Raw genomic sequence first — 15,015 nt, 5'->3', positions numbered from 1 at the left:
ATAATACTTTAGTATTAATTCATTCAACAAATATTTATTAAGTGCTTACAAAGTGTCAGTTACTGTGCTAAGTACTGAGGTTACAGGGCAAACAGGACAAAGGTTCTTAGCCCTTATTGGAGCATTCCACTATTTATTTATTGACCACCTACTATGTGCCATCTACTGTGCTAAGTAAAGGAGACTCTAAAGGGTGAAAAAAGCCTTAAATAATTATACCAAAAATAAATTTCATTTGTTATAAGTGCTATAAAGGAAAAATTCAGGGTGCTATAGGAACAAGCTATATAGAGACCTAAACTAGCTAGGAATGTCAAGAGAGATTTCTAAAGAATTGATATTTAAGCTGAGACCTGAAGTATAAATTTACATTATCAAATTTGAAAGAAATGTAAATATTATTATTTGCAAGAATTTGTGCAAAAGCAATTCACTGAAGAAAGGATAAGCATTTGGAAATAGTGCTTCCCAAGAGATGGAAGAATTAGGAGTTGCAAAATCAGGTAGAGATGTGATTGGTTAAACCCAAACTCAAAGATCTGTAATCATAAACAATATTGTCTTCTATAAGCAAAGGTTGGCAAACTACAGCCTCTGAGACAAAATCAGCCCACAACCTTCTTTTGTAGGCCCTTGAACTAAGAATGGTTCTTACATTTTTATAAGATTGTTAAAAATAAAAGAAAAAAAATGGAGGGGGAGGAGAAAATTAACATTCTGTATATAGCCACAAAGCCTAAAATATTTACTATCTAGTCCTTTACAAAAAAAGTTTACCAACCCATGCTCTACACACTATAATCAAGTAAAACATAATGAAGCCTTATCCTAACAAATTCATTAAATATGATTCTATTTGAATACTAAACATAGGTACTGAATAGATATCATACATATCTTTCTCAAAATTGCAGCTTTGTGGCTCAAAGTTATCAAACACACACCAAATTTACAATCAGCTACATAATAGGCATATTTGATCTCACTTAAATGTACTATCAACACATGCTTAAGTAATATAAACACCTACACCGACAGTTATCAAAATATACTATAAAAATTGATAGAGATAAGAAATGTGGCTTCACTAAAACCAAATGTAGTTTTTTTATATTTTAGTTGAAAAACTACCATAAGACATCTATAGGATGAGAGTCTAAGTCACTGGATTTAATACTATTTTGAAAAATAACTGCTACATATTAATAAGAGAAACCATACACTTACCAAGATTTTTTTCAATTCTTCAAGTTCTACTTCTTTGTTATTTTTAAGCTTAGTCATCTCTTCTAAAAAAATCAAAAGAATATAAGTGCGTTAAAAGCTGGATTTAAAAAAATGGGAAAGGAGAGACAAGAAATAAGAATTCCATTTGAAAGGGAAAAACCAAAAGAGATGGGTTAATGCAACTAGAGTGCTGTAAAGCATAGAGGAAGTCCAAATGGAACTATGCTAAATAATAATGGATAAATATTAATAGTACTGTTTCTATAAAATTAATTCCACAACCAAATGAGCCCAAAGTTCATTAAACAAAATAAGCAATGGATCTATATAAAATGAAGTCACACAGCTTAGGTAAAAATAGTTTATTTTTTAAAACTCAAGGATTGGTTAAAGACAGTGGACTGATTGGGACTTCCCTGGTGGTCCAGTGGGTAAGACTCCATGCTCCCAGTGCAGGGGGCCCGGGTTCGATCCCTGGTCAAGGAACTAGATCCCACATGCATGCCGCAACTAAGAAGTCCACACACCGCAACTAAAAGTTCCCACATGCCACAACCAAGACCCACGCAACCAAAATAAATAAGTAATTTTTTTTTAATAAAATAAAATAAAGACAGTAGACTGAGTATGTGTCCACTCTCTCTCACCCCCAATCCCATAAATTAAAAGAAAAATTTTATATATATACACACACACACACACACACACACACACACACACATTAACAAAACAAGACAGCCTAACGTTAACAAACCAAAACGTTGAAGAATCCTTGGAGGCTGAAGGGGGAGAACTCATATTAATTCAATAAGGTTATGTGAACAACTATACCAGGTGACCACACCCCCCACCACACAGCCCATCTCAGGTTAAATCAAGGATTCTGGGAGTTAGACCCAAAGGGACTAATTCCCAGCTCATAAACTCTAAGCAAAATAAGCATTCCCTATAACCAAAAGACAGGCTACCAAGCCCACCCTTCCTTATAGCACCTCCCATCTCTCCCCATAATCAGAAGAATCAGATTGCAACACACACGTGGGTGAATATGGATTCTCAAATACTTAGATGAGTAAACAATCAAGAATCAACAATTAGTGAAGAAGAGCAAAACCATGAAAGAGAGGTACAAATTCAATTAAGAGAACTAAAATAAAATCCAAGGAGAAAAAATTTTATAATTGCTAAGTATAGTTAAGTTCCAACAGGATACTATAGCCATGAAATAAATTACCTAGAGCTCTTTAAAAATTTAAAATAGACAACTAAGATTTTTAAAATAGCAAAACAAACATACCTGAAGATTGAATTAGGAGGAGGATGCAAAAAAAAAAATTTTTTCCCCAAGTTCTGCAGAAAAAGAACTAGAAGGTAGAAAGTGTAAGGGAAAAACTTTAAAACATGAAGGATAGATCCAGAATTTGCAAAATCTACTTATCGGGACTTACGGAGAGAGAGTGAGAGGGAGAGAGAGAACAATGACACGAGAAGAGAAGAAAAAAGGGAAGAAAATTTTTCAGAGCTGAAGACAGACAAAATGTCCTCAGATTAATGGGCTCACCAAATGCTAGGAGAAGTGTGATGATTCCATTTTTAAAAGACATTCTTTCATAGCTGTACCATTTGAATAGCCTCCAATCTGATTTCTCCACTTCTATTCCTCACTACCAACACTCCCCACCCAACATCAAATTTACCTTCCATACAGAAGTGACAATGATCCTTTAAAAATGCAAACAAGATCATGTCATTCCTCTAATTAAAATCTTTCAGTGGTGTTCCTTTGCCAGAAGAATAAAAGCAAAATTCCTTTCCTTGGCCCTACCTGATTTGGTCCTTATCACCCCATACTCACTTCATTCCCCTTTCCATATTTCTTCTTACACTTAGTCACAAAGGTTTTCATTCACTCACATGTATTAACCAAGCTCCTTCACACCTCAGGGCATTTCTACATGCTTTTCCTCCTGACTGAAAAGCTCTCTCCAACTCACATGCTTTCCCTTAACTAAATCTCACTTATTTACGTCTCAGTTTAAGGCCATCCTTGATCACCAAATCTAGATTAGGCCTTATTATTTTCTTATATTTTGTCATTTTCATTTCCTTCATAGCACTTATCCCAATTTGTAATTAAATATTTATTTGTAATTATTCATTTTATGTGTCTCCAAGTAGAGTGCAAAATCTCATGAGAACAAAGACCATGTCTGTTATGTTCCTAATTAATATCCAAAGCTAAATGAGAAACATCTAAGTCTAATTTCAATAGTTATTGTAGTATCTAATAGCCAAAGAAGAAGCAATAGAAAAAACTAGAGGGAGAATCTATTATACAACCAGAGTGAAAATAAATGTGGGCACAGAGATAGAAAACTGACCACAGGAGTAAAACCTGTTTAGAGCTATATTAGACTGAACTGAAGATGGGAGACACATGAAGAAGCAAAGAAAACTGTACCAAGTAAAGAAACACAAAAAACTATTTGACAAAGATTCTGAATTTACAGTTGTCTTTAAATTACTTGGTATGCACTACCTCATTCTTTAAATGAACAATGAAGAGACAAAGAGTTTGAACTTAGGCAATTAGATGGCTCTTAAATCTGCAACACAGAATAGTCAGATTTGTATTTTTAAAGGAACACTCTAGCATAAATGCAGAGAATGAACAAAAGGTAGACAAGACTGGAAACAAAAAGATTGATTCTAAAGATGCTGCAATTAGTTCTGGTCAGAGATGTCTGGTTCCAATCTAATGTCAAGATATAAGGGGTAGAGTAGGCTGTATCTGAGGAGTGCAGAGAATAACAGTGGTCTTAGGATAGCTCAATGATTGTAACTCCTAAGGGGACAATGGAGGCATACACTAACCAAGATGTAAGCCTATGAAAATATCATTAAGGAAGAATGCAAAGTGTAGCCAGGAAACAATGCAGTAAGAATGAGGGCTATTGCGGTAAGAAAGAAGGTTATGAATAAAGGCCAAAGCAAATAGAAGCCTAGTAAACACAAAAAGAGATGAACAAAGATGAGGACAAATGAGGGTAATATGAAGCATGGTTTGATGATAATGTCCCAGATACAATTTGTGGTCCATTATGTTACTCACATGCATCCCTCTCCTAGGCTAAGAGAATGTGCTTGAAACTCTAAAAACCAGGAAAGAGGAAATGAGGACTTGAACTGTTCTAGGTCTCTGGAGATGAAGAAAAGGGGGAAGATTCAAAAGATATTTAAGAGTTAAAAATTCTTATATTAGTTAGATTTTAAGAGCTAGATATTAAGAGTTAGAAACAACAGCATTAGATAACCAATTAGAAGTGAAAGATAAGGGAGAAAGAAGATTTTTTGGTTTTGAGAATTATACTATCAACCAAAGAAGGAAATAAACTAATGTTGCGTACTTACATCATTGTTAATGATACTCTCCTAAACATAATATTTTGCACACTCCATCATTCTCTACAACTATCCAAATCCTCTCTATACCTTAAACTCTACTTTGTTTTTTAAATCTACCTCTTCTATAAAGTCTTTTCCAACTCTGCAGTCCACATTGATACCTTTGGCTTCCTCTTGTTAACAGCATTAACACATTTCCATCAATAAGAAATCTGTGAGCATTCACTCCAGATATATAAATATTTATACAATACAAATACATATTTATATTTTATAAATTTACATAAAATATATATATTATATTAGTCATTATAAAACATATATAAAGCATTAAAAATAAATAGAAATAGAAGTTCTAATACTTCCTTCCCTAATCCTAAATAGAAGTCTCTCTCACTCCTTTAATTTTTGAAACATGGTTCTAATGATTTTATGAATTCAAACTTTCTCCTACAATAATTAGAGATTTCTCAAGAATATGGTATTTCACTTCTTGTATATGTTTCCACCTAAGACAGTGCTAAAAAACACACATAGAACTATTTCACAGTTCTGGAATTCCTTATCCAAACTTCTCATAATATATTGCTCTACTAAGACAAAAATCATATTATGCATTCCATCTTTCAATATGACAATAACAGCCACTTATATTCAATATCAGATTGCATTATTCCTTAGTCTAAAACATTCAATTGACCAATTCTAAAGAACATAGGTATATGCAGTGATTTAAGACAGTATGCTATGCTCTAAAGGAAGATTTAAAAAATGGGTGAAAAATGCATTCACAATCATTCTAATGTAAAATAATAACTAAAAATATTATTTACCATTGGATAGTACAATTTTGGATGTTCAAAACTGTGAGTCTAGTCTATAGTGGAAAAGTAAGCATTGCAAAAGGAAAATCATAAATAGGGTTTCAAAGGTCAACCAAACATCCTAACAGGCACTACTGCTTACAATTATTTTAATTATATAAGTATTCAAAGTTAATAATAAAGATTATAGAAAGTTATAGAGATTTCCAGAAAAATGCCTGCCAATCCATGAATTATCTTAATTTATAAAATAACTCTTTTCACCAAAATTGGAAAAAAATGTTTATAATTCTCCACAGTTGTAAATATGAAGCTTTATAAATATGAAGCATAGACTTATTAGAATTAGCTAACTAAATGGTCATAAATTCACAAAATAACTATAAACTTCTCTCTCTTTTAGCCATGAAAGTTGAGTATTAAAAACACCACATGATAAAATAGGGTCACATTTTCCTGTAAATAGTTCATAACCCAACATGGCTAATAAATGAAATTTCAAAATTCAATCAAAATATAAGACATTTCCCACTAAGAATTACTATTAAGGCCTCTGAATACTAAATTAAGAAAAAAAAGACTACAGGAGGAAGACATTCCACCCGTGGGCAGCAGCTTCAGGCCATGCTCCAGAGTTCCAGCCTACCCTACACATTTCAGACTTGCCTAGCCAGCCACTACAATCTTCAGAATGCATCAAGTGCACGTTTATAACACTCTATGGAAGGAATCTTCTCTTCCCATATGCAGGGCCTAAAAACCCATGGCAATTGTCTAGAAAGACAGGAAGGGGTAAAAGGCAGTTTCAGGCACAAGCCTCTTAGATACCCTCATCCACCAGTGGGCAGAGAGCAGAAGCAAGAAGAATTACAATCCTGCAACCGGTGGAATGAAAACCACATTCACAGAAAGATAGACAAGATGAAAAGGCAGAGGGCTATGTACCAGATGAAGGAACAAGATAAAACCCCAGAAAAACAACTAAATGAAGTGGAGATAGGCAACCTTCCAGAAAAAGAATTCAGAATAATGATAGTGAAGATGATCCAGGACCTCAGAAAAAGAATAGAGGCAAAGATCAAGAAGATGCAAGAAATGTTTAACAAAGATCTAGAAAAATTAAAGAACAAACAGAGATGAACAGTAAAATAACTGAAATGAAAACTACACTAGAAGGAATCAACAGAAGAATAACTGAGGCAGAAAAACGGATAAGTGACCTGGAAGACAGAATGGTGGAATTCACTGCTGCAGAACAGAATAAACAAAAAGGAATGAAAAGAAATGAAGACAGGCTAAGAGACCTCTGGGACAACATTTAAACGCAACAACATTTGCATTATAGGGGTGCCAGAAAGAGAAGACAGAGAGAAACGACCCAAGAAAATATTTGAAGAGATTATAGTCGAAAACTTCCCTAACATGGGAAAGGAAATAGCCACCCAAGTCCAGGAAGCGCAGAGAATCCCATACAGGATAAACCCATGGAGAAACACGCCGAGACACATAGTAATCAAATTGGCAAAAATTAAAGACAAAGAAAAATTATTGAAAGCAACAAGGGAAAAACGACAAATAACATACAAGGGAACTCCCATAAGGTTAACAGCTGATTTCTCAGCAGAAACTCTACAAGCCAGAAGGGAGTGGCATGATATACTTAAAGTGATGAAAGGGAAGAACCTACAACCAAGATTACTCTACCTGGCAAGGATCTCATTCAGATTCGATGGAGAAATCAAAAGCTTTACAGACAAGCAAAAGCTAAGAGAATTCAGCACCACCAAACCAGCTCTACAACAAATGCTAAAGGAACTTTGCTAAGTGGGAAACACAAGAGAAGAAAAGGACCTACAAAAACAAACCCAAAACAATTAAGAAAATGGTCATAGGAACATACATATCAATAATTACCTTAAACATGAATGGATTAAATGCTCCAACCAAAAGACACAGGCTTGCTGAATGGACATAAAAACAAGACCCATATATATGCTGCCTACAAGAGACCCACTTTAGGCCTAGGGACACATACAGACTGAAAGTGAGGGGATGGAAAAAGATATTCCATGCAAATGGAAATCAAAAGAAAGCTGGAGTAGCAATACTCTATCGGATAAAATAGACTTTAAAATAAAGAATGTTACAAGAGACAAGGAAGGACACTACATAATGATCAAGGGATCAATCCAAGAAGAAGATATAACAATTATAAATATATATGCACCCAACATAGGAGCACCTCAATACATAAGGCAACTGCTAACAGCTATAAAAGAGGAAATCGACAGTAACACAATAATAGTGGGGGACTTTAACACCCCACTTACACCAATGGACAGATCATCCAAACAGAAAATTAATAAGGAAACACAAGCTTTAAATGACACACTAGACCAGATAGATTTAACTGATATTTATAGGACATTCCATCCAAAAACAGCAGATTACACTTTCTTCTCAAGTGCACATGGAATATTCTCCAGGATAGATCACCTCTTGGGTCACAAATCAAGCCACAGTAAATTTAAGAAAATTGAAATCATATCAACCATCTTTTCTGACCACAATGCTATGAGATTAGAAATGAATTACAGGGAAAAAAACGTAAAAAACACAAACGCATGGAGGCTAAACAATACGTTACTAAATAACCAAGAGATCACTGAAGAAATCAAAGAGGAAATCAAAAAATGCCTAGAGACAAATGACAATGAAAACATGATGATCCAAAACCTATGGGATGCAGCAAAAGCAGTTCTAAGAGGGAAGTTTATAGCTATACAAGCCTACCTAAAGAAACAAAAAAAACTCAAATAAACAATCTAACCTTACACCTGAAGGCACTAGAGAAAGAAGAACAAACAAAACCCAAAGTTAGCAGAAGGAAAGAAATCCTAAAGATCACAGCAGAAATAAATGAAATAGAAACAAAGAAAACAATAGCAAAGATCAATAAAACTAAAAGCTGGTTCTTTGAGAAGATAAACAAAATTGGTAAGCCATTAGCCAGACTCATCAAGAAAAAGAGGGAGAGGACTCAAATCAATAAAATCAGAAATGAAAAAGGAGAAGTTACAACAGACACCACAGAAATACAAAGCATCCTAAGAGACTACTACAAGCAACTCTATGCCAATAAAATGGACAACCTGGAAGAAATGGACAAATTCTTAGAAAGGTATAACCTTCCAAGACTGAACCAGGAACAAATAGAAAATAATATGAACGGACAAATCACAAGTAATGAAATTGAAACTGTGATTAAAAATCTTCCAACAAACAAAAGTCCAGGAACAGATGGCTTCACAGGGGAATTCTATCAAACATTTAGAGAAGAGCTAACACCCATCCTTCTCAAACTCTTCCAAAAAATTGCAGAGGAAGGAACACTCCAAAACTCATTCTATGAAGCCACCAGCACCCTGATACCAAAACCAGACAAAGGTACTACAAAAAAAGAAAATTACAGACCAATTATTACTGATGAACATAGATGCAAAAATCCTCAACAAAATACTAGCAAACAAAATACAACAACACATTAAAAGGATCATACACCATGATCAAGTGGGATTTATCCTAGAGATGCAAGGATTCTTCAATATACGCAAATCAATCAGTGTGATACACCATATTAACAAATTGAAGAATAAAAACCATATGATCATCTCAATAGATGCAGAAAAAGCTTTTGACACAAAATTCAACACCCATTTATGATAAAAACTCTCCAGAAAGTGGGCATAGAGGGAACCTACCTCAACATAATAAAGGCCATATATGACAAACCCACAGCAAACATCATTCTCAATGGTGAAAAACTGAAAGTATTTCCTCTAAGATCAGGAACAGGACAAGGATGTCCACTCTCACCACTATTATTCAACATAGTTTTGGAAGTCCTAGCCACAGCAATCAGAGAAGAAAAAGAAATAAAATGAATACAAATTGGAAATGAAGAAGTGAAACTGTCACTGTATGCAGATCACATGATACTATACATAGAGAATCCTAAAAATGCCACCAGAAGACTACTAGAGCTAATCAATGAATTTGGTAAAGTTGCAGGATACAAAATTAATGCACAGAAATCTCTTGCATTCCTATATACTAATGATGAAAAATCTGAAGGAGAAATTAAGGAAATACTGTCATTTACCATTGCAACAAAAAGAAAATACCTAGGAATAAACCTACCTAGGGAGACAAAAGACCTGTATGCAGAAATCTATAAGACACTGATGAAAGCAATTAAAGATGATACCAACAGATGGAGAGATATGCCATGTTCTTGCATTGGAAGAATCAGTATTGTGAAAATGACTATACCACCCAAAGCATCTACAGATTCAACGCAATCCCTATCAAATTACCAGTGGCAATTTTTACAGAATTAGAACAAAAAATCTTAAAATTTGTATGGAGACACAAAAGACCCCGAATAGCCAAAGCAGTCTAGAGGGAGGAAAACAGAGCTGGAGGAATCAGACTCCCTGACTTCAGACTATACTACAAAGCTACAGTAATCAAGACAATATGGTACTGGCACAAAAACAGAAATATAGATCAATGGAACAAGATAGAAAGCCCAGAGATAAACCCATGCACCTATGGTCAACTAATCTATGACAAAGGAGGCAAGGATATACAATGGAGAAAAGACAGTCTCTTCAATAAGTGGTGCTGGGAAAACTGGACAGCTACATGTAAAAGAATGAAATTAGAACACTCCCTAACACCATACACAAAAATAAACTCAAAATGGATTCGAGATCTAAATGTAAGACCGGACACTATAAAACTCTTAGAGGAAAACATAGGAAGAACATTCTTTGACATAAATCACAGCAAGATCTTTTTTGATCCACCTCCTAGAGTAATGGAAATAAAAACAAAAATAAACAAATGGGACCTAATGAAACTTAAAACCTTTTGCACAGCAAAGGAAACCACGAACAAGATGAAAAGACAACCCTCAGAGTGGGAGAAAATATTTGCAAACAAATCAGCAGACAAAGGATTAATCTCCAAAATATATAAACAGCTCATGCAGCTCAATATTAAAAAAAAAAAACCCAATCCAAAAATGCAAAGAAGACCTAAATAGACATTTCTCCAAAGAAGACATACAGATGGCCAAGATGCACATGAAAAGCTGCTCAACATCACTAATTATTAGAGAAATGCAAATCAAAACTACAATGAGGTATCACCTCACACCAGTTAGAATGGGCATCATCAGAAAACCTACAAACAGCAAATGCTGGAGAGGGTGTGGAGAAAAGGGAACCCTCTTGCACTCTTGGTGGGAATGTAAATTGATGCAGCCACTATGGAGAACAGTATGGAGGTTCCTTAAAAAACTAAAAATAGTATTACCATCTGACCCAGCAATCCCACTACTGGGCATATACCCAGAGAAAACCATAATTCAGAAAGACACATGCACCCCAATGTTCATTGCAGCACTATTTACAATAGCCAGGTCATGGAAGCAACCTAAATGCCCATCGACAGATGAATGGATAAAGAAGTTGTGGTACATATATACAATGGAATATTACTCAGCCATAAAAAGGAATGAAATTGGGTCATTTGTTGAGATGTGGATGGATCTAGAGACTATCATACAGAGTGAAGTCAGAAAGAGAAAAAGAAATATCGTATATTAACGCATATATGTGGAACCTAGAAAAATGGTACAGATGAACCGGTTTGCAGGGCAGAAATTGAGACACAGATGTAGAGAACAAATGTATGCACACCAAGGGGGGAAAGCGGCGGGGGTTGGGGGTGGGGGTGGGATGAACTGGCGGATTGGGATTGACATGTATACACTGATGTGGATAAAACTGATGACTAATAAGAAACTGCTATATAAAAATATATATATATAAAAAAAAAGACTACAAAAACATCTCTTAGGCTCCTTACACTTCTAGGTATCTATGAGCTGCATAATGAAACTGAAAAGTCTTTCTTAAGATTTAAATTTTCTATCTTTGAAAAATTAAATTAATAGTTATCAAATAATCACTATTGGTAAATGATGGAGGAGAAATTATATTTTACTCTGAAATAATGTTGATGGTTTTATAATTGGCTAATATTATCATATACATATGTTATTCTCTAAAACTTACCCAGATCACTTGATTTCTTCTGAAGCTCCATGGTAAGTACTTTCAATTGATCTTCACTTCTTTCCAATCTTGTAAAATATATTAGTTCATAATGTAAAATATTCTTTTAGTCAGAATTCATCTAGTAACTAAAACTGGTGCAATTTAGCAACAGTATATCTTATCATAGATTCACTCATTCAATTATTACACATTTCTTGACAACCTACTTTGTGCCAGATAGTGTAACATTTCAAAACAAGATATTACTATTATACATACATAGTTGTATATTAATTACATCTACATAAAACCTCAAACTTATTGTCATGATTTATCTCTTAGCTATCGATGATAATCAAATTAATGCATCCTAGAACTTTGAAAGAGATTGAGTATATAACTACTATTATACTGAATTCTGCCTTAGGAACAATATAAATATGAGAATTATCCAATTCACTTAACTCCACTGGCTTTCCATTTCCTCATCTATAAAACTGAGGTAATTGGAACAGATGACATCCAAGGTCACTTAAAATTTGAAAATTTGAAAATCACCTGGATAGGTCAATCAAGAATATACAAGATTAGCTGAGCTAGAATATCTAGTTTTCCTTCCTTCACTATACACAAGCAGTAGAGAAGAAACCCTACTAGGCCCAGGTCATGGCTTCAGAGAGAAGCTTATTCCTCTCTTTCATCTTCCAGACTTAATTAACCCTTATACTAATGGGACAAAAATAATTACCTAGGCCTCATAACACAACTTTATATAAACATTTCCTTAATACAAAGTAGTGGAAAACAGAGGAAGTTTTTAACTCAAGTTTTAGAAAAACTATTTAGATGAAATGCAGATGAATATTTTATATATACCTAACCATATTCATTAATCCATTGATTTATTAAAAATGTTTGAGTACCTACTCTGTACCAGGCTAGTTGCTAAATTTATAAATCAGAAAGAAGGTTACAGACCCCAGTAAAACAAACCAACAACCTAGGAAGTTATTTCTATATAATAACCCACAGTTTAATTAAATATGTGATATCACTGCATCAGCCCTTATGAGCTTGTCTATATTGCTTAACTCTATGAAAAGCATGCATGGGAACTATCCTAGAGAATACCTGCTATCTTTTCCTGGGATACCTGCCTACGCAATACAAACTCTTAAAATGTGTTCCCACTTTATATATAAAAAAGAGACTTGGTTATAGTTGTTATAGGAATTACAAATCAGTTGTCAATGAATAGAAAATGGCACTGAATATTAGAAGTAAATTGTTTTTATTCAGCTAAATAAGAAGTATTTTTACCTTTGCTGTTCTGTTGTCAATAATTCTTTCAAGTTGCAGGTAGTAGTTTTAAGTTCAGTAACCACAAATGAATGGGCAGCTTTAGCTTCATTAAATTCTTCCATTTGCGCTTCTTTTTCTCCAGTGAGCTGATATATTTTTTTTGTTGCTATTTGTAAATCTTCCTCTAAAGCCTTTTGAGTACTCTAAATGAAATAAAGTACAAAAAAAAACCCTATGAACCATGGGCCTTAAGAAAAAAGGCTGAATTCATCTGCTTTCTGTAATTCGCTGCCTCTCCCTCCCTCTCTCCTTATCCTTTCACCCCTCCTCTACTCCACACTGGCCAATCTGGAGTGCCACACCCACTACTCTTATTTCAATTCACCATTCCTCCAAAGCCCACCTATACTCCCAACCTCTCCATGGAGTCTTCCTAACCAATGCAGCCCATAATGTTCTTTCAATTCTTAGAAATATTGTAGAATTTTTGCCTGAATCATGTTGGTATCTAGCATAGTCTTGTATTTGTTATACTTTTGATATGTTTTTATCAAATGTCTCTAAACTATAAGCATTTGTAGACAGAGATTGTATCTTCTCTATTTGAAGCTTCAGGTCCTTGTACATAGTATTAGCATTCAATAAATATTTGTTGACTGACTGATGGTGTGAGAATTATCACACACTAATCAGTTTTTAAATCATACCACACTTCTTTGCAAAGACATTTTAATATCTTCTAGTTCTGATGTCAAATGATCCTGCTTCTCATTTGATTCTTTTAAGTTTTCATTCTGTAATTCTAAAAGAGAAAGTTGTAGATAGTTAATACTTAATAAAAAATACATACCAAGAAAACAAATTATTTGTAACAATTACTTTTTCCTCTATTACATACTCCAAAATGAGAGAGAATTATGCATATACAGATGCACTGATATCATCACCTTTTACTGACCTTTCAAGATTGTTATTGCCCAAGGACTCAAAGGTGAATATATAGGGACATTTTGTGCTACATTTTTTAGTAGTAGCTAAGCATTGGAAACAACCTAAATATCCAAAAGGAGACAGATTAAATTATGGTGAAACAATGGTATATCATGTAGCCAGCCACTGTAAATGATGATATAGACGTTTATTTATTTATTACTAATTTGGATATTCATAAAACTCATAGAATAAAAAGGTCAAGTTAAAAACAGTATTTATATAAATAGTGCATGTGAAAGGAAAGAATACACATAAAAATCTCAAAAGTAATTTTTCTCCTAATGGTGAAATTATTCATGATTTTCATTATTCCCTATCTTGATTTTTATATTTTTCTAAATAATTGCATTTACTTATTTAAATATTATGAAAAAAAGCTACTGACTCCACTTGATAGCTAAATATTTACTAAATCCTAAGTGCCAGGTGCTAATTTATATGCTTTATACGTATGCATTCACTTTTCAACCTCATAAAAAACACTAAGAGAAAAAAGTTCATGCCCTTCTCTGGGTTCAAATTATTCTATTTCCTTTTACTAGCTACCTACACTTGGGCATGATACTTAACCAATCTCTCTCTACTTTTCCCACATGTAAAATGATAGTTATTCATATCTTGAAGAGTTCCTGTTAGGATTACACACGATAATGCACTTAAAACATTTAACCACAGTGTTTTCTAGCATATAGTCAACAAATGTTAAATACTATTATGATGATGGTAATGATGGTATAGTGTATACAGAAACTGGACCTTAAAATTCAAGGTATTTACAGTACAACTGGGCAGGCAGACAAATAATCAAAGATAAGCGCTGATGGGTACTCACTAGAAATTCTGGGAATATATCAATACATAGAGGGGACACCAAAGCTTAATAGGACCAGTGACGGTTAGAGGTAAGGGGAGACAGACATAGAGAGGGAAAGTTCCAGAAAATGACAGCTGAGTTGAAACATCTGAAAGCCAGTAACAATTAACAAGAGTAATGGGAGTTGGGGGAAAATCACAAGAGATGTGAAAGAGCATATACAAAGGCAAAAATGGAAGAGACAGGATGACACATTCTGAAATCTAAAGGAAATATATTTCAGTAGCATGAAACTTAAAGTACGAGGGAGAAATCATAGCAG

At 34.1% G+C, this 15,015-nt stretch overlaps 1 protein-coding gene across 2 annotated transcripts in view; it reads right to left on the bottom strand.

Moving 5' to 3' along the window:
- The window catches only part of SYCP1 (synaptonemal complex protein 1), a 166,398-nt gene that overhangs the window by 105,046 nt on the left and 46,337 nt on the right, over positions 1-15,015 (bottom strand). For both annotated transcript variants that reach the window (XM_068538146.1, XM_068538148.1), the window contains exons 12-15: positions 13,594-13,688; positions 12,905-13,089; positions 11,603-11,670; positions 1,228-1,289 (exon numbers count right to left, since the gene is read on the bottom strand). In XM_068538146.1, coding sequence (XP_068394247.1) covers positions 1,228-1,289; positions 11,603-11,670; positions 12,905-13,089; positions 13,594-13,688 — 410 coding nt within the window. The remainder of the gene's footprint in view (positions 1-1,227; positions 1,290-11,602; positions 11,671-12,904; positions 13,090-13,593; positions 13,689-15,015) is intronic.

This window comes from Eschrichtius robustus, chromosome 3 (assembly GCF_028021215.1).
Source record: "Eschrichtius robustus isolate mEscRob2 chromosome 3, mEscRob2.pri, whole genome shotgun sequence".
NCBI classification, from domain to species: Eukaryota; Metazoa; Chordata; class Mammalia; order Artiodactyla; family Eschrichtiidae; genus Eschrichtius; species Eschrichtius robustus.
The sequence above is the reverse complement of the archived record's forward strand: the minus strand, read 5'-3'. Positions and strand labels throughout refer to the sequence as shown.